We start from the raw sequence: 20,245 nt of genomic DNA on the forward strand, positions 1-20,245 counted from the left end.
TTCACTAGGGACTTGCGAACCATATAAATTCTAAATCATCTTTCTCTTGTCACTTTAGGACAAGAGAGCCCCCTCGCTAAGTACTTATTTTTTCATTTCAGCAATGATATATTTTAATGCACGATTTGATCAATATTGCCCTCAATAAGCCATGCGACATCGTAAAAATCTGCATATCCACCACCACCACAACAACAAGAATCATCATTCAACCATAATTTAAGTTAATTCGTCCAAGCTGTTACTTCATTTATAAAGGTAATTTAGTTCATTATAAGTACAATTAATCACGTACTTATGCATACAATAAACTTCATATTATCATTTCATATTAACCGGAATTTTCATTCAAACATGTTCTTACTTCATTCAACTAGATATTTGATTCATATTAACTAAAGCTTTACGCAAACTTATGCATACAACACAATTGAGTTCACGATACTTCATTCAACCCGCGGATTAGTTCATTCAGCAAAACTCTTACTTCATTATTGATTTGTTTATACTACCGGCATGAAAAAATCGAAAAAATATTCATCAACAAGGTTCAACAAGAGATTGTTCATCACATTGGTTAAAATACCTTATCAACGTTAAACACATATCATGTATCCAAAAAAATAATCGGAAAAGTCATGAACCATACTTTCTTCATCATTGGTCGTAGGAGTAGATCCATATCTTCAACCGCCGAATGAGTGGGTGTAGTTTCAAATCCATCAGCTTGTTGTCAATTTTCATATCATCCATGCTCTGGGATGTTGAATTCACCATGGAATTTCATAACTAAGTGTCACGACCACAACTCCCTAGTAATAGTGAGCGTAGCTATTTCGTGACTAAAATAACTTCATAAATCATAAACTCATCATAAAGGAAATAATCAACTCGAAGGAATAGTCTCGAAGGCAAATGGGTACAAAGTCAAATCATAATTAGAGTACAAGGCCAAGATCATAAGTTCTTAGAACAACTACAAATGCAGCGGATGGTTCCAAGTCCAAGTAGTATGTATGGGGACATACTACTTTGGGCTACCTAACTACTTATTAACGAGCTCTTCCCAACACCTTCGTCACCTCAATAACGTTCAACCTGCACGTTAGTAAAAGAAACATGCAGGGCTGAGTATTTGATACACCCAGTGGGCATAGTGCAAAAAATACTTTTATTTAATTGTCAGCCATAGTGTTAAGGATATAATTCCTCAACGATAGGAAATCGCGTCGAACGTCGCGGGAGCTTTGCCCGTCGATCAATCCGGCGTCGAATTCTAGGGTTCGTGCTTTTGTGCACTAGAGAAAAAAGATAAATTGCGTAAAAAAAAGTATTTTATTTCTTGAATGATTAAAATGAATAACAATGTCCACTATTTATAATAGTGGACACTAACTTAATGAGCAAGACAAAAGATATGAAAAAGATATGCAAATCCATAATTAACTAACTAAATAATAATAATAATAATAATCGTATCAACTCCCCCGCGGTTAAAATCCACCTTGTCCTCAAGGTGGGAACCACGACACAATGAAGAGCGACGCGAACAGAAGCTTTGGCGAGCTCTCCCCTCCTGGATCAAAATCACACCGAATGGTTAAACGACTCCCTTCATTATTCCCATAAAAATTCACCGAGGGAAGACCGTGTTGGATACGAGTCATGGCAGACTTCAAAGCAATATTGTGGTCGTGATATTCCAGGGCTACAACGGGGAGCATGTCAATGCGTTCAAGAATACTCAAACAATGTGTGCCAATGCGCGGAGGGATCAACCGTGCATCAGCGTCGAGCGATGTTGATTGATGTTTCATACTTGCAACATCACCGACTTACAAATCCACATAGAGAACGACAATTTTCGTCAAACCTTTTGGAATACATATGCAACTTCATCTCCAACAAATGCACCTAGTTCAGCACCTCCTTTCTGAACCAATTCTTCAGATTCTAATCCAAGCTCATCCTTAAACAACCTACTCCTATCTTCTATTCCTACTTCAAGCTCATGCTTTGTTGTCTCTGATGCAGCCTTGTGCTCATCAACATGGACTTGAATCTCCGTTCTCTCTTCACATTCATGCATATTTGTTTCTAACTCCGTTATTGAGCTCGAAACTGCAGGTTGTTGAGGTAGATTCGAGGCCAATGGTGGCGCTGACACTGGCAGTGGCGGCAGCTCAAAAGGCGATGCTAGACTTGGCTGCCGTGGCGGGCAATCTGATCACGATAGTGGTGGCGGCTGCTGGTAGTATTGGTGGGGCTGGTTTGCAACGATGGTTGTTGTTAGTGGTGGCGGCTGCTGGTAGTATTGGTGGGGCTGGTTTGCAGCGATGGTTGTTGTTAGTGGTAGTTCCCAACAACAAGTCTGTTGAGCCCGGGGCTGATCGTATAGCTGAAATCCGAGCTGTTGTTGCTGGATAGGCCGCGGATCCCAGCAAGTGGGTTGTCTGAGTGTGGTGTGGTGTGGCTGCTGAGGCGGTTGATAAGGCTGATCATATGGTGAGTATCCCTGCTGCGTGCACAACCTTGGCTGGTCCCAACAAGAGGGCTGTGGTGGCGAGTACAAATCTGGCTCGTAGGACGATGGTTGCTGATACGCAGTTTCCTGGCGCAGCCATGGCAGGTCCCAGGAAGTGGGCTGACGGGCATGGTAGGGATGGTGTTGTGGGTGGAGTCGCCCATCCTGTGGATATGGATATGATGGCTGTTGATCTAACGCTCTGATCGGATGGTGCGGGGGTTGATATACGGGCTGCAACAATGGCTGGTAGGGCGCGTGAGGTGGCTGTGCGGCGGTGTACAGCTGGGGTTGGTCGGGTGGATCAGGTTCGGGTTGCAATGGAGGGAGCGTTGCTGCCACCCTGCGCTCATGCTCTACCAATCAGGTCTTGAGCCGGGCGAGCCTAGCGAGAATATTCTCCCACGTTGCTGCTGTTGAATTCAATTGCAAGCCTTCAGATGCTTGCGATATCTCCCACCATGAACAAAGATTGACTTCGGCCATGAGCTCTCAATGAAAGCACCACTTGTTAAGGATATAGTTCCTCAAAGATAGGAAATCGCGTCGAACATCGCGGGATCTTTGTCCGTCGATCAATCCGGCGTCGAATTCTAGGGTTCGTGCTTTTGTGCACGAGAGAAAAAAGATAAACTGCGTAAAAAAGTATTTTATTTCATGAATGATTAAAATGAATAACAATGTCCACTATTTATAATAGTGGATACTAACTTAATGAGCAAGACAAAAGTTATGAAAAAGATATGCAAATCCATAATTAACTAACTAAATAATAATAATAATAATAATAATAATAATAATAATAATAATAATCGTATCACATAGTTGAGTGAACACGAGATTTTTATTTAAAAAGGCCCGAGTCACTAAATTCTTCATAAAATTGATTGCGCAATCACATAGACATAAATACCATATCTGAACGTATGTGAACCAGGAATGTGTCCACATTCCACGACGGTCACTGGACTGGCCAACTCGAAAGCTAGCACACGGTCCCCTTACGTGTACACTAGTCCGAGTAGGGTTTGCGGCCCTACTGGGACCCGAATTCGATTTAACATGTTTCGCATAGCCAAGCAGATAGGTAATCGTAAAACAAACATGGCATGACAACATATTTATAACATATTCACATTTTAATACAATATCGCGTTTTGAAAAGAAAGCCCACCTCGTTCGCTAAATTCCTTAATTGAAAGTCCCTCGACTTGGTCTCACTTGAAGTGCGAGGACGCCCCTTTAGAAAAATAAGGTATACTTAAATTAGACTTAAGAAATTAATTACTTAGCGTGTATGCATTCCTAAGCGCGTGATCATTTTTATTTCTCTTTTCCTATATCCATAGAAAAGTCCTTAAGTACTAAGTAAATCAAGCGATTTAATTTATTTGGGAATTCACAAAATTATGCGATCATTAGTTAAATTCCGGAAATTTAAAATTAACTTCACGAAGTTAAGTAGCGGCTACCCATTATTTAATCGGCTTTATTAGGAAAACCTATCAACTAAATTAGATTTTTAGTCATGCTTGTATTTTTAATTGGTAGCCTATTCTATTATTATTTTACTATTGATCCATCCTCAATTTAATTCTCTTTGACTAAATACATAATTGGTTTAAATTGACAAGACCCAATCTAAATTAAATTGTGGTCCATGTCTTAAAATGGCCACATATATCATAGCCAAAAAAATCAAGGCCCAAACACCATTAAATCGGCCCACTACTAATATGGCCCAAAATAAAAATAATAACTACCCCAATTAAAGAAAGAAAAGACGTAGGCCCAATTTACTACTCTCCTCACCTCCGTCGGCCCCCCCCCCCCCCTTCCCCCTCATTCTTCATTTCACAATTTTCCCCAAATTGCAATTTGCAAAGGACATCCCTAACTTCTCTCTCCCTCTTCTTCCTCGGTGAACCTATCCACTAGCCGCCGTTCACCGTCGTCCCCAGCCGGCGCCGCGGCTGTGTAGCCGCCTACCTTGCCGTCCCGGTGTCATCGGAGCAGAGAAAGGGACGTCGCCCTCTCGGTGAAACCGCCTTCACCATCGCCCGTTTTCCCTTCCTCCTTCATCTCTCTCTTTCTTTTCGAACTCTCTCTTCCTCTCCGAGAACCTGTATCCGCCACCGTGGGGGTTCCACCGTCGAGCTTGACTCGGAGCTGCTGTCCCGCGGGATTCGAGGTGCATGCATCGGCAGCGACTTCGCCGCCTCTCCTCCGCGACTCGCCATTCTCCGACAGGTATGGTGGGCACATTTTATATTTATCATTTTTCCCTTGTTATTTTCTAAAGCTTAAATCTTGGATTTAAGAGTTCGATGTTCTAAATTGTAGGTTGCCCAGGTTGTGGTATTGTCAAACGCTAAGGGGGGTGGGGCAGCCCTCTTCGTCTCCAGGCTGCCGATAGTCTATCTCCGGCAGATTCATAGTCATGAGATGAGTTTCCCTAACTTGTGTCTTCTTTAGTTTGCCTATTATGTAGGGTTGAAGACTTTGTGTAGTTACCTTACTCGTTGGAGAAGTTTAGAACTCTAGTATGTTGCGTTATGTCTTGGTGTTACATAACAGGATGTGCCAAAGCTGTAAATTCTTTATCCTAAGCATGATGTTCACTACGAGGCAGAGGGTGTGCTAGTGTGTTTACTTGTTCTTCCATTATGCTATCATGCGGTTACGTGCTGAAATGGTGGTGTTCTATTTCTTGTTAGTGAAGAGATTTTGTTCTTTAGTGACGGATTAGGGGGTCTTGTATTTTGGCTGAGATGATCGAAAACTTAAATCTTCCTATAAGTTTGAGCATATTATGTGTTGTTCAAAGGCCTAACATGCTGTGCTTTAGTTTTCCCCATGAATGTGTATGATATGACGTATCAAAGTGGTGAGAGTGTTGATTACCTGCTGAGAATGAGGCTGTGAGGGGTTGAGGAATCTCTGACTAAGCTTAAAACGAGCTCACTAGTTTGCTATGTTGCTGAAATCTTCGATGATATGTGTGGAGGGGGATCTGATGAGTATGGAGAGGTTCCTTTATAGAGGAGGGTGTGTACTCTTGGGGCTTTAATGGGCTGTCCAGCCTCTTTGTTTTCATATTGCAGGGGATCCCTTGTTGGTGATCCTCACTACTCCTTTTAATTATTTCATTCGTCTCTTTCTTGAAGCATAAGTACTCTCTTCATTAAGGTTACTTGTTTGGTGATCCCTTGTTGGTGATCCCTTGTGCAGGGAGTGCAGGTGGCTGTTGGAGCTGGAGCGCAGGGTTGCTGCAGCTGTGCGGCAGTTTTCCTCCCTTTTTCTGGCGTGTGGCAGCCTGCGGTTATGGCTGAGGATGCAGGCTGCTGTATTGCCCCTTTTTGGCCAGTTCTTGACCTCTCTAACTAAAGGTAATATTGTCCCCTTCCTCACTTCCTTTACTAGGTAGACTCCTATTGTCCCCTTCCTCACTTCCTTTACTAGGTAGACTCCTATTGTCCCCTTCCTCACTTCCTCTAACTAAAGGTAATATTGTCCCCTTCCTCACTTCCTCACTTCCTTTACTAGGTAGACTCCTATTTTGTATGCACTTTATTACTAACCTTGTTTGGTCTGCATTTGAAGTTGTCATATTCAAGGAGGACATGAAGTTTGGCTGGTTGTGGCCGATGGTAGCCCTCGGCAAACAGGCTGCATTCACGGTCTAGGAAAGAGGTGGCTTGGACTCGTGAACAATAGATTCAAGGCGTTTAGCCCCTTGTTATTCCCCTGTGTAATTTTTTTCTTTTTTTTTTGTAAACTAATTCATAGCTTGGAATATATCAATGTTGTATTTTATTTACTTAAAAGGAATAAACGGACACGTATTCATTTTTATTCGAACCTTGCTCGTTCCCTTCATTTCCAGATCGATGTTAGTCATTAATCGTGCAAAATCGAACATAAGGATTGTATATTTCTCGAAATTAAAGTAACTAGAAAATGTCATTCACTCCATTGTTCGATAAATATCTTAAAAGTTAAGATCATCAGATTGTGGTCATTACACTAAGCTTCAAAAGAAAATCAGAATTACCCATGCACAAAGTAATATAACTAATTAAACTTCTTCGAATCGGGCTTCGTTGTGCAGATATCTCAAGCTTTATATTCAGAGATGAATCACGATTTAATGAAGATTGCAACACAATTTGAGGAATATTGAGAGGTGAAGAGATTTAAGATCATGAGAAAAATCGCTGTAGAGAATCACGCAGTATGGAAAATAACATGCTACTTTCCATTATTACCCTTCAGCTATTATTTTGTGAATAAAATAATAAAATATTGTTTGCCGGGGTAAAAGTTAGAAACATTCAAAGTTCATGTATATTTACATTCAAAAATAAAAGTTTAGGGAAATAAACAAAAAATATATTGGAAGTTGTGTATTTACTAACAAATAACTCCTTATTTAATAGTATTACAAAATATTCATTGTTGTTTCATATCTTGTACATCGTGTAGGCAATAAAGTAATGAAGTCCAAACAACCTAACGAAATGTATTAAAATGAAACGCAAATGAAACCCGTTGCAAACTTCACACTTTTTTATAACAATAGCAAACAGCGAAGAAATAATTTATATGAATGGGGTAATTACTCCCTCAATTTTCTTGTTTGATGATAGTGATAGTATTGGTTTTCTGATAGAAGTAAGTCAGTCTATCATCAATTTCTGAACTTGTGGAAACATGGGTGTGCTGATGCATAAGCAAAGGGTATGCATCTTGTTATTACAAAACATTTGCACCAAAATCTGTGCATTATTACACAAAAAATTTGATCAGCCTTCAGAGAAGAAACAAGAGAGGTTGGGATCGTCCGACATCAATGATTCCCACAATTCTGGGTTCAACTTTATCTTACAGTGTCGAGGCACAGCCAAATCTACATCCACAGGAAGTTTGTTCATCAATCTTGGGCACTTTGTTACTAAGATAAGTTCAATGGAGTTGCAAATGATGGCCGCTGTTCCCTTGCATAGGCCCTTCAGTTTCGGAAGCTCATACAAGTCCAACTGTCTTAATTTGGGCAGGGTTAGGCTACGACTTCCTTCATCATCAAACACATCTTCTATTTCTCCACACTCTGTCACAGAAATCCATTCAAGGTTGGGAACTCCTGATAGTATCCCCACCTTCCTCAGTCTTGGCAGCTCATGTAACACTAGATATTTTAATTTAGGGAGGGTGAGGGAACTTGTTCCTTCATCTTCAAATATCTCTTCTATTTCTTCACACTCGCTGATACGAATAACTTCAAGGTTGGGAACTCCAGATAGTGGTATCCTCATCTTGTTACATTTTTCAATTCTTAGCTCTGTCAAAGAGGAAAACACAGGCTGTGCAGGTGCAGCTGATGCTCCTATTTCCCCCTTTTCGATCAACCCGTTCATATCATCCAATTCAACCAGTTCAATTTCTTCAAGAGTAGATATTTGAGATGATAATCCTGCCTCACTCCTCCAAATGTACTCTATTCCTCCACAACTTCCAATTCTCAATGTCTTCAATCCATCCACAGAGTATATGCTCGGACCCACACATTCACATTTACTGATTGTTAGGTGCAAAATTCCCTCCGCAAATACTCTCTTATCTTCAAGGTTGCATTCGGACAGGATCAATTCTTTTTTACGACATATTCCTTTTCCTTCATACGGATATAAACTTACATGATATGATCCCACTCCTATTGTGTAGCAAGTGTCATGCATCCGACTCTCCCAACTTGTTATAAAAGAATTAAATTCATTCACATTTTTCACTCTTCCACTAAACTCCTCTAGCAGTTTCAGATTCTCAATTTCATCAATCACTACTTGCATATGGAATGGTAATTCTAAGTGCTGAAGATTCCCAAGTTTATGAAACAATCCTCTTGGAAGCATCTTCAGTTTACGCACATCCAATGCGAGTAATTTGAGATTGAATAATTCCCCAACACCTTGAGGGACTTCCTTGATGGCTGTAAATGAGAGGTTTAAATCCCTTAGTTCTTTCATCTCTCCCAAGTAAGGAACAATTTCCAGCTTACCACACCCCACAAGGAGCAATGCCTTGAGGCTCTTCATGGCACAGATTGAGTTTGGCACCTTTGTTATGTTAGTCCAGCTCAAATCAAGAGTGCATAGTCCTTGCATTTTAGAAAAGAATGAATCCGGAATAAACTCCAACCAAATATTATCCCGTAGGAGCAATGTTGAGAGCTTAGGACAATCGGGAGACATTCCTTCTTCAATTCTCCTTATGCCACTTTCCATTAAGGACACCTTCTCCAGATCCTTTGCCCATTCTGCTTCTTTGGGAATTTCCTTCAAAGACCGATTACCTGCTCTTACCATATATTTCCCCTCACATATCTTCAATGCCATACTTCTTACAAGATCATGCATCTTCACACGTTCCGTAGGATCAAACCTACTGAGATCAGCACAACTTTCCAGTAGGCACACATTCACTAATTTATTCAATATGGAATATCCTTGCACAACTTGCGCTCTCGCCTTTCTTTCATCCATCAAGCCTCCCGAAATGAACTCTCTGATCAAACGCTTTCTGCTCATTTGTTTATCTTCAGGATGCAACGCACAATGCAGGAAACAATGTTGCAATGTATTGAACTCATTACCCTGGCTATGATGATTCCTATTCAACCGATCAAAACTATATTTCAATACTTTATAAACATCACCATCTCCCATGCCATCATTCCCTGAGACACGTTCTGTTAGTTCTACATAAGCATTTCTCCATGTATGAATGTCTCTCTCGCCCCTCATGCTTCCAGCCACCGTAACAATTGCTAGGGGCAGACCACCACACAATTTTGCCACAGATCTGGCAATTTCTTCTGCCGAAGAATCAAGTTCTATCTCATTTCTTAGAGTTTCCTTGAACAATTCCCATGCCTCATGATGATTTAGTTTACTCACTTGAATCCTTTTTTGGCAACAGATTTGACGACACACTTCTAAGGAGCGAGTAGTTATAATAAGCCTACAACACTCGACAGAAACTAGACATCCAACCTTTAATAGATCAATATTTTCCCAGACATCATCTAATATCAGCACTGAATTCTTCATCTGAGACAAAGTTTTATGTAGTCTCGACGCCCTTATGTCTTCATTATCCACACCCACAAGGTCCACACCTATAAAATGAGCAATCTTATCTTGTAAAGTCATAACACTAAATTCTTGAGAGACTGTAACCCAAATCACACGTCCCTGAGAATGTTGGAGGAGTCGATTGTGAATGTGCTTTGCCAGTGTCGTTTTTCCCACACCACCCATACCATAAACACCAATGCTCGACACTTCCCCACTCTCCAAAAGTTTCAAAACCATTTCCAAATTTTCATGAAAAGCTTGACCAACCATCCCATTTGTCAATAACTTATCTCCCCCACTTCCACAAATATCAAGGACAAGTTCACCAAAATTCCGACTTTGCTCAACAAGTGTGTCAACCTCTTCAATTAGTTTAGCTGGCAACCCTCCATCCATCAATCTCATAATAAATCCTTCAGATTCCACTTGAGTGCCCAACTCTACAACTTGCTTTTCAATGGACCTGACTTCTTCCAACCATTCCTCAACTTCACGTTTCCTCTTCTTTCGACCAGAAAGCTCCGAGTTCTTGATTTCCTCCTCAACATCAGATGCCTTAGCACCCAATGATTTCAACTTTTTCTGCAGAACTTTTAGATTAAGCTCAAATTCCTTTATACTCTTCACATTATTGTGTGCATTATCTGCAATTAGTTCCACCACCTTTGACAAAAATGACTCGAAAATCCGGCTTAACATTTTCTCCACCTTCGATCTTCCCAGAGAAAAATTAAACCAAAAACAAGAATTATTTGATGAGAAAAAAAGCTACAATCTCATTTTTCTAGCAATCATTTATCCAGTCTGAAAATAAATTTGCAAGTAATGAACAAAGTAGAAATCCAATATATGTTGAATATGTGACCATGATGCTATAAGTAAAAGAGGAAACGCTAGCAATCTACAAGCAAGATTATAATTCAAAATTTCCTTCATTTTTCAAGTACAAGAAATTAAAACTTTCATTTCCGGAAGCCTTGTTGTAATATTAGGAAGATCATGTCAAATTCTAAACAAACAAATAAAAGCATAGATGTAAATTAGTATGAGAATTGTTACCTGAGAGATATGAAGAACTGAGCTGAGATTGAATAGATTTGTAGATCTAGAAACAGAGAATCACAAGATGTGTAAATTGGACTCCACTAACTTCTCCAGAGATCACATAAATAAAAAACAATAATTATTTGATGGAAAAATAGCCATAATCTCACTTTTCTAGCAATCATCTATCTAGTTCGAGAATGAATTCGCAAGTAATGAACAAATATAGTATGTTAAAATATGTAAACATAATGCTAAGCGCTAGCAATCTACAAGCAAGATGTTAGAGTTGACTCTAATTCAGATGATTATTCAAAATTTTCTATATTTTACATGTACAATAAATTAAAATTTTCATTTTTCGAAGCCTTGTGGTAATATTAGCAAGATCTTGTAAAATTCTAAACAAACGAATAAAAGCAGAAACGTAAATTAGTATGAGAGTTGTTACCTGAGAAATGTTAAAATCTAAGCTGAGATTGAATAGATCTGAAGATCTAGAAGAGAAAATCACAAATGTGTAATTATGATCGTGGAAAAAGGAAGAAGCAAAAGCGAAACTAATCACTTGTCTTTGACTCTGTCTTGCAGTCGATTATAATATTCTCCCTCAATTCCATAAAAGTAGAGTCATTTTATTATTTTAGTAACGTTCTATAGTAGTGGAATCATTTTTCATTTTTAGTAAAACTCAAACACATTTTGCTCACTTACTTTACTACTATTTTTCTTTTCATTTTTCTACTATTTTACTTTTCTACTTTATTCTTAGCTAATTTGATATTATTTTTTAAATTTCTTCTTGTAGCATCCCACTTTTTGACATCTTAGCTATTCGCAAAAGGATGTCATTGGCTGACAAATTTTTTATCATATAAAACTTTAAGATAATCAAATGAGCATTGGACATTTACGATTGGTGAAGAAGATTTTCAAATGTAGTTTAGTACAAAAGAACTTAGGTCACACTCCCTCCATCCATGTAATATTGTCTAAGTTTGACTCGACATTAGTTTTAAGAAATGTGAAAAAAAAATGAGTCAAAAAAGTTAGTGAAATAAAAGTCTCATATTTATATATTAGTTTTATAATAAAATTTCAGTGTAAGTGGAAATTGGAGTCTATTTACTAAAATAGAAAGAAAAAACAAAGTCAACAACTTTTTGCGGACGAACCAAAATGGTAAAATTGGACAACATTTCATCAACGGAGGGGTAAATAAATAATGGATCAAAAACATGGAAATTGGAGTAAAAAAATGTACATAGATTACTCTTCTTAGCAAACTAAAATGTCTTTTTCTTCGGCCCACTCAAAACTCGGCCCAATAGCTTGAGGATCAGGCACGGCCTCGACCCATGACCCACATAGCATGTTCTTCTCTTCATCCCTTTAAGGCTTTAAATGTTCAAAACTAGGATCATTAAGTGCTCAATGAAGATAGTATCTGTTGAATATAGATGGCGATCGACTCCAAGAATAATCAAGAACAGAAACAACACAAGGATTTTACGTGGTTCGGTTTAATCAAACCTACGTCCACGGGAAACTATATGAGGGTCTTTTATTCATTGATACTAGATGAAGATTACAAAAGGAAACACAACTGGAATGAAGAACAACACACGCTTTCTATGTAATCTCAAGATCTGGACACAAGTGTTTCTTTCTTCTTTCACTCTTTGATTCTCCTCTATGTGAATGAGTAGTACTCGATTGATTGTGGCACAACTCATCCATTGTCCCTTATATATTCTGTTGAGAGTGAAGTTAGTTAAGTTAGTTATAACTAACTCTTCCAAGCATAATGCATTGCTGAGTCTGTTGTATCCGAACCAATGCTCCGAGCCATCTCATCCGAACCAGGATCAAGCCAATTCACATGACCACAAACCTAACAATCTCCACCTTAGGTACGTGAATCATCCCTCATACTTCGTCTCCAACTCAAAACTCCACCTCACTGTGCAACCACACTCACCAGCCTCAAGCAGTGCTCGAGCTTAGAGACTGACAGTGCCTTAGTCAATGCATCAGCCGCATTGTCTTCTGTGCCAACTTTCAATACTTCTACCTCATCCTTTTCAATCCGGTCTCTGATAAAATGTAGCCGAATATCTATGTGTTTACACCTTTCATGAAACACTTGGTGTCTTGCCAAACTGATGATAGCTCCAGTATTATCACAAAGTACTCTGACGCTTTTCTTCTCTACACCAAATCAGCCAAGATTCCTTTTAACCAGATTCCTTTTTTCACTGCCTCTGTAAGAGCAATATACTCCGCCTCGGTGGTAGATAGCGCAACAACAGATTGAAGTGTGGATTTCCATCTAACTGCAGCACCATGAAGCCTGAATATGTAACATGTCTGTGACTTTCTGCTGTCCAAATTTGCAGCATAATCTGAGTCACAATAGCCAACTAATGGATCATCATCTCCAGAATCTTTTTTTTTAAACAAAATTCCAAGATTCATGCTGCCTTTTATGTACCTCAACATCCACTTCAGGGCATACCAATGCTCTCTTCCAAACTCCTTCATGCTTGTGATACTTATACCATGAGCCAAGTCTGGCCTTGTGCAGATCATGCAGTACATGATGCTTCCTATGATATTTGCATAGGGGATCTTCAACATTTCCTGTCTCTGATCTGTATTAGGAACCTGCTGTAGCGATAGCTTGAACTGTTGAGCTAGTGGTATAGATAACTTCTTCGAATCCTCCATCTGGAACCTTTTAATAACCTTGTTCAAATAATCAGTCTACACCAGATAAATTTCTCCTTCATCTCTGTTCCTCTGAATGTCCATTCACAGAATCCTTCTAGCCTCCTTAGATCCTTCATCTCAAAATCCCTACTCAATTCAGACTTTATTGATCTTATTTCATTCATGTCATGACAGCCGCAGCTACTAGCGTATCATCAACACATAGCACCAAATAGGCCATTGCCTTCTTTCCATCAGACTTTATATATACACAATTGTCATAAGCTGACTTGATGAAACTAATGAGTTAAGGTGTGCATCGAACTTGAGATACCATTGCCTACTGCTTTGCTTTAGGCCGTATAGGCTTTTCTTCAATAAGCAAACTTTATCCTCCTGCCCTTGAACAACAAAACCTTTTGGCTGCTCCATGTATATGGTTTCAACCAAATCTCCATGCAAGAATGTTGTCTTGACATCAAGTTGATGCAGCTCCCAGTTTCTTTGGGCAACTATAGACAGCGAGTTTCTAATGGAAGAGTGCTTAACAACCGGGGAGAATACCTCATTAAAATCCTCTCCTTCCTGTTGCAAATATCCTTTTGCAACTAATCTTGCTTTGTATCTGATCTTATTTCCATCAGAAACCTGTACTTTCTTCTTGAAAATCCGTTTAAACCCCACTGGCTTTTGTGAAGTTGGTCTGTTAGAGAGGATCCAAGTCTTATTTTTCATGAGTGACTCTATTTCCTTTTTCATAGCCTCAAACCATTCCTGCCATTCATTTCCCTTCATTTCTTCCTCATATGTAGCTGGTTCATCAAATTCTATACACTCTCCCACACTAAGTGCAAAATAGGCCATCTCATAGTTTGAGAATTTGGATGGCAGTTTTGGCATTCTTCTTGGTCTATCTGGCTGCATTTGGAACTACATGGGTAGCATTTGTAGGAGTAGATGGCTGCTCATTTTCTGAATCTCTCATATCATTATCTGCATCAGTAACTTCATTGCTGCCATTTTTCATTGGCTCTACCTCAACTGATGCAGTGCTCTTCACTTCAGTCAGATGAGGCATAAAAACTTCATTAAAGGTGACATCTCTACTTACTATCAACTTTCCATTTCTGGGTTCAGTGCACCATAGTCTGTAGGCTTTGGATCCACTTTGATAACCTAAGAAAATGCACTTTAATGCTCTAAACTCCAACTTTCCTTGCTTGATATGTGCATATGCTCTACAACCAAATGACCTTAGCTTGTTGAAGTCAGGTCTAGCATCTGGTATATCAAAATTCACAGCTGATGAGGGGGATTTATTTATTATCACAGCGGTTGTTGCTACAGCTTCACCCCAAAACCTCTTATCAACTCCAGATGACAGCAACATACACCTGACTTTCTCCATGATGGTCCTGTTCATCCTTTCTGCCACTCCGTTCTGTTGTGGATTTCTGGATACTGTTTTGTGCCTTTGAATTCCCTTATTATTGCAATACTCAGTGAACTCTGAAGATAGATACTCTAGGCCGTTGTCAGTTCTTAAACACTTGAGGCTAACTTTCTTTTCCATTTCAACCATTAAATGCAATTACTTGAAGAACTTTATAGCTTCTGACTTCTCTTAGAGTATTTGCACCCATAACTTTCTTGAAAAATCATCTATAATTGTCATGAAGTATCTTTCTCCATTCATTGTTACTGGCTGAGCAGGGCCCCAGATATCACTATGGGCATATTCAAGTACTGAGGCAGATGTATGTTTCCCTTTAGGGAATGGTAACTTCTTACTTTTTCCCATCATACACTATTCACATTTGCTGAGATCCACATTCTTCTCTATCTTGAATACTCCTTTCTTTGCAAGCTGTAGCATTCCCTTGGTACCCAAGTGACCTAATCTGATATGCCAAGTGTTCAAGCTTATTTGTTTCTAAGCAATGTTTGTACTTCCAGTGACAGCATCAGCTTCAAGATAGTAGAGAGTGTGTCTCTTTATAGCAGTCATCACTGTCTTGGAGCCTTTGTAGATGACCAATCTTCCATCCTCTGATCTACAACCATGACCTCTAGTTTCAAGAAGTCCAAGAGAGACAAGTTTTCTCTTAATCTCAAGAATGAACCTTACATCAGTGAGCAATATCACAGGACCATCAACAAGTTTCAATCTGATATTCCCTATTCCTCTTATCACACAAGTCTGATTTTTTCCAGGGATCACAGACCCATTTGATGCCTCAAAATCTTCAAACCAATATTTATGAGAACTCACATGAAAGCTGCAACCAGAGTTTATAATCCAAGCTTCTCTAATTGCCTCTGCCACTACATTCATTATCTGATGTGTTGGTTCCTCTTGCAGTATATCAGTAGAACCCTGATCATTTCCTTCTGCACCCTGCTTTCTTTTCCAAGAGAAACATTTTTTCTTAATGTGCCTCTGTTTGTTACAGTAATGGCAGCTGCGAGTCTCCTTCTTCTCCCCCTTTTGTTTATCTTGGAAATTCTTGGAGACTCCAACCTTAGGCTTGGACTTGTACTTGAATTTCTTGACGGTTAGAACCTATGCAGAAACCTCAAATTGGCCATTCTCTGATCTTTGTAGAATCTTTGATTTTAAGGCGTTTGCACCTCTATCAAAGTGATGGATTTCTCCCTCCCATATAACATCGCTTTTTGAAATGCTCAAACGATCTAGGGAGGGCGTTTAACAACGCAATTGCCTTATCATCCTCTTCTATCTTAGCATCAACATTTTCCAGATCATCCAATATCTTGTTGAATTGATCCAATTGATCCCCGGTCGGCTTATCATCATTGAATCTAAAGGAATGCAAGCGTTGTTTAATATATAACCTGTTAGCTAGCGACTTGGTCATATAGAGTTCCTCCAATTTCTTCTAGATCGCAATTGCAGATTCTTCTCTAGCAACTTCTCTCAATACTTTGTCGTCGAGATTCAAGATGATCACACTCTTCGCTTTCTTCAAGATCTCGAGCTGCTTTGCATCAGACTTCTCGTCCTTCTCAACTTGCTCCAAGGCTTCATCCAATCCTTGGTGAGTTAGCAGTGCCTTCATCTTGATTTGCGATAGACCGAAATCGTTCGAGCCATTGAATTTCTTGGCTTCGAATCTAGCCATCGCCATCGCCTTCTTCGATTCCCTCCACTTGTTGAATATAGATGGCGATCGACTCCAAGAACAATCAAGAACATAAACAACACAAGGATTTTACGTGGTTCGGTTTAATCAAACCTACGTCCACGGGAAACTATATGAGGGTCTTTTATTCATCTAGTACAATAGGAAACACAACTGGAATGAAGAACAACACACGCACTCTATCTAATCTCATGATCTGGACACAAGTGTTTATTTCTTCTTTCACTCTTTGATTCTCCTCTATGTGAATGAGTAGTACTCGATTGATTATGGCACAACTCATCCAATGTCCCTTATATATTCTATTGAGAGTGAAGTTAGTTAAGTTAGTTATAACTAACTCTTCCAAGCAGAATGCATTGCTGAGTCTGTTGTATCCGAACCAATGCTCCGAGCCATCTCATCCGAACCAGGATCGAGCCAATTCACATGACCACAAACCTAACAGTATCAGCCACGTTTTTACATTTTAAGCCATGAGCAAGAAGAAATGCTTTAGTAGCAACTCCAAATTGAACAAAAATTGCAGGTTGTCCTCAAGCTGGGGTTTCCAAATTCTAAAGATAAGTATAATCTCAAACCATAACCAATAGTTTAAAGGAAATAAGGTAGAAAAAGAAGTGTGGGCCTGAAAGGAAGATAGGGGCGACGCCCGAAATTCACATAATTTAAGTAATCCTTCTTGAAATAATTAACTCAAAAGAAAGTGAGTTTCGATAAAGCAACGCTATTGGTTAAATTCTCCGATTTAATTAATATGCGAGTTTTCGGAAATTAGAAAGGATGAACTAAAGATAAAAAGAAATTAGTTGTTATTGAGATAATTGTCTTGAGTCTAACTAGTACATATTGTTATGTTAATATTTTCACAAAAGACTATCTCCACGAATTAAGATCGAAACGAGAAATTCAAGTTAGGGAATTTAGGCAAATGAGATGGGCTTTCTATCCTATATATAATTATAGGCTTTCAGTTCAAATACAAATTATGTTTTAAGTCTATTTTATATTGAAAATGATATTAATGGTAGTGTAAGCTTTCTATTAAAATATGATTGAGTATTTTATTTAAATTTGAAACATTTTTTAAAAAGATGATTATATTTTTTATTTGAAGTTATTTACAAATTAATAGATTCATTGACATTTAATGTTATTAAAATTTGACATTTTTATTACATAAATGTTTTTATTCAATTATACACTAAATTTTAGTAATTTTTGTATAATAAACATATCTAATTAAATGCAAAAACAATATTATGGTTTCAACATTGGTTTGATTTGTACGACCAATTAAACTGTAAACCAATAATTTAGTTAGTTCGTTTACCAGTCTAATTTTTAAAACATTGGATAAAACATTATGTTGATAGATCACGAGTGGATGGTGGGTTGGGAATTCAGGGCCAAAAAAATATCCATAGATGTTTTTTTTCAGCGCCAATTATTTCATTTTTTAATGTAAATCAAAACAACCGTAAGAAACTCAAAAATTGCTGACATGATTATCAACGGGTTGTTAGTTTATTAATAAAGATGAAATGGTATAATTCATTTAAAAATAGTGATTAAAAACAAAATTACTCGTATTTTAAAATGAAAACTAGTATCACGCCCCGTGCGATGCACGGATCATTTTAATTTCTTCATATTTATTTCATTATGCGAAATAAAATTTGTGAAATGATAAACAAAAGAATATTCGACATCCTCTTACTTTGGATTATATTTTTTCAATCACAATAACCCCACATGGCCACAAGAGTGCGTTTAAATGCTAACTTTTCTTTAAAATGTCAATACGATCACATTAAAATTTCAACACTTATTTGTGTTGACATTTAAATATTAATATGAATTAACCGTTGAGTTATAACTGCAGGAGCAAGTTTACGTTGCAATAATTTAAGATTGCACTGGTGAGACACTTCCTAGTCGAGCTTCATTTCATTGCAATATAGTGACCCTATACACTAAAAACCCAAACCTTGAAACCTAAATCATAAACCCTTAACTTTAAAATATACTCATCATGACCAACAAATGATGTTTAATTAACTCATAATTAAAGGGGTTGATTCGTAATTGAAAAGAAACAGTATGAAAATTGTACAAAAAATATTGGTAATAGTAACAAAGAATTATACAACTAAAACATACTAATAAACTCGAAATAATTCATACAACAAATTATAAAAACTTTGGAGAACTCTCGGTCATAACAAAAGGATGAGGAGCATTTGAAGCTACTATCATTCAAATTCGGCAATTGAAAAAATTGATCCATTCACGTCATCTATAAAATACAAATCTAATTTATAATTACAACATTTTAATGATCAACAAGCATATCATAAAGATTAAAAAATATTTAGAATCAATAAAAACTAAAAACATCTTCCATAATAATATGCATAAAAACTAAAAACATCTTCCATAATAATATGCATAAAAACTAAAAGTTAGCATAAATTTTCTAAACCTTTAAAATTCTACCATACATCTTAGAAACACATAATGTAACCATACATTCAAAATATACATCATACAACTTCTATGCAGCAATCAAACCTACTGTATCTTGCGAAATAGGCCAGCAATATAAAAAAATATAAGCTTCTATGGTTGAATTTATAATACATACATTCAATTAGCACTCCACGTTTCTTAAGAACTAAAACATGGCATAATATCATCTCTTCAACTTCTAGTCTCTTCAAATCCATTCCCATATAAACAAAACTTTTCACATTCATAATTTTAATAAAAATCCATATTGTCTTATTATCTTCAAAAAACTTTTCATTATCCCTAGTTATTACAAAAATAAATAATACTGTACACTTTTATTTAGAAATGTATACTACCATTTATTATAAATTAAATCATAATGAATGTCTTATAGCAGTTTTTTTACCCTTTCAAATCACGTTCATATAACTGCAATATCTAAAAAATCTATTGATAATAATAATTTTAATCAATAAATTACTTTTTAATTAAAATGGCATTTCTGTAAATATCCCTAAAACTCCCCTTTTATATATGTATAGATAAGAAAGAAAAGTACTCCTTCTATTTTGAAAGAATAATTATATATAGTTACGAAGAAAAAATAAAGTAATAGAGAGAATAATGTAGATAAAACCTGTTATATTTTCCCTGGCGGCTATATATAGTTTTCAATTACGCTCTCTTGTTTAACTACAGAATAGAAACACAGCAAATGAATATGAATAGGAGAAGTGAAGCAAAATGAGCAAGGGAAAAGAAGTGATGGCAATGGATGGAAAAGAAGTGATAGCAATGGGGGCTGAAGGCGAAGATGATCATGAGAATGATAATGGTGGAAGAAAAAGAAAGTCAAGAAGCCCTGATCAAGTTTCACCAAAGAGGCTCAAGATTCAGCAAGACCTCAACCTCAGGCATATGTTGCTCGACAAATACAAACTCAAGCCCGGGGATTCCGTGAAGGGCTTTGGCTCCCGCGACGCCGCCACTGCTCACTTCCGTTTGCGTCTCCACTTTATCACTAAATAAATCTTCTTGCTTATTAATTATTCATTTCTTTCTCATTAATAAAACTTCATATCTCCATATTATGTTTTATATCATGCATCTTCTTGTGCCTCAAGATTAATTGATTATGTTTTTCACCCCTC

The 20,245-nt window shown here is 37.6% G+C and overlaps 1 protein-coding gene and 1 long non-coding RNA gene across 4 annotated transcripts; one reads left to right on the plus strand and one right to left on the minus strand.

The window, feature by feature from the left end:
- The first annotated feature begins 4,371 nt into the window (after positions 1-4,371).
- On the plus strand, positions 4,372-6,379 carry LOC121779734. Its single transcript, XR_006045922.1, has 3 exons — positions 4,372-4,774; positions 4,868-5,913; positions 6,128-6,379. It is a non-coding gene; the product is annotated as an uncharacterized LOC121779734 (long non-coding RNA).
- Positions 6,380-7,066: 687 nt separating this feature from the next.
- Positions 7,067-11,264, minus strand: LOC121779731 (probable disease resistance protein At4g27220). Of its 3 annotated transcripts, none has more exons than XM_042177127.1 (3): positions 11,156-11,264; positions 10,720-10,765; positions 7,067-10,375 (listed from the first exon to the last, which is right to left on the minus strand). In XM_042177127.1, exon 3 carries the CDS (start codon positions 10,357-10,359, stop codon positions 7,330-7,332), a length of 3,030 nt encoding a protein of 1,009 aa, XP_042033061.1. In that variant the 5' UTR covers positions 10,360-10,375; positions 10,720-10,765; positions 11,156-11,264; the 3' UTR covers positions 7,067-7,329. The 3 variants fall into 3 exon arrangements, with proteins under 3 accessions (XP_042033061.1, XP_042033062.1, XP_042033063.1); XM_042177128.1 differs by having other exon boundaries at positions 10,720-10,809; positions 11,156-11,255; XM_042177129.1 differs by having other exon boundaries at positions 7,067-10,809; positions 11,156-11,255.
- Positions 11,265-20,245: the final 8,981 nt, after the last annotated feature.

Source organism: Salvia splendens, chromosome 19 (genome assembly GCF_004379255.2).
Source record: "Salvia splendens isolate huo1 chromosome 19, SspV2, whole genome shotgun sequence".
In the NCBI taxonomy this organism is placed as follows: domain Eukaryota; kingdom Viridiplantae; phylum Streptophyta; class Magnoliopsida; order Lamiales; family Lamiaceae; genus Salvia; species Salvia splendens.

Excerpts from the sequence above, each read along its gene's own strand:
- LOC121779731 (XM_042177127.1), bottom strand. The coding sequence starts at position 10,359 with ATGTTAAGCCGGATTTTCGAGTCATTTTTGTCAAAGGTGGTGGAACTA.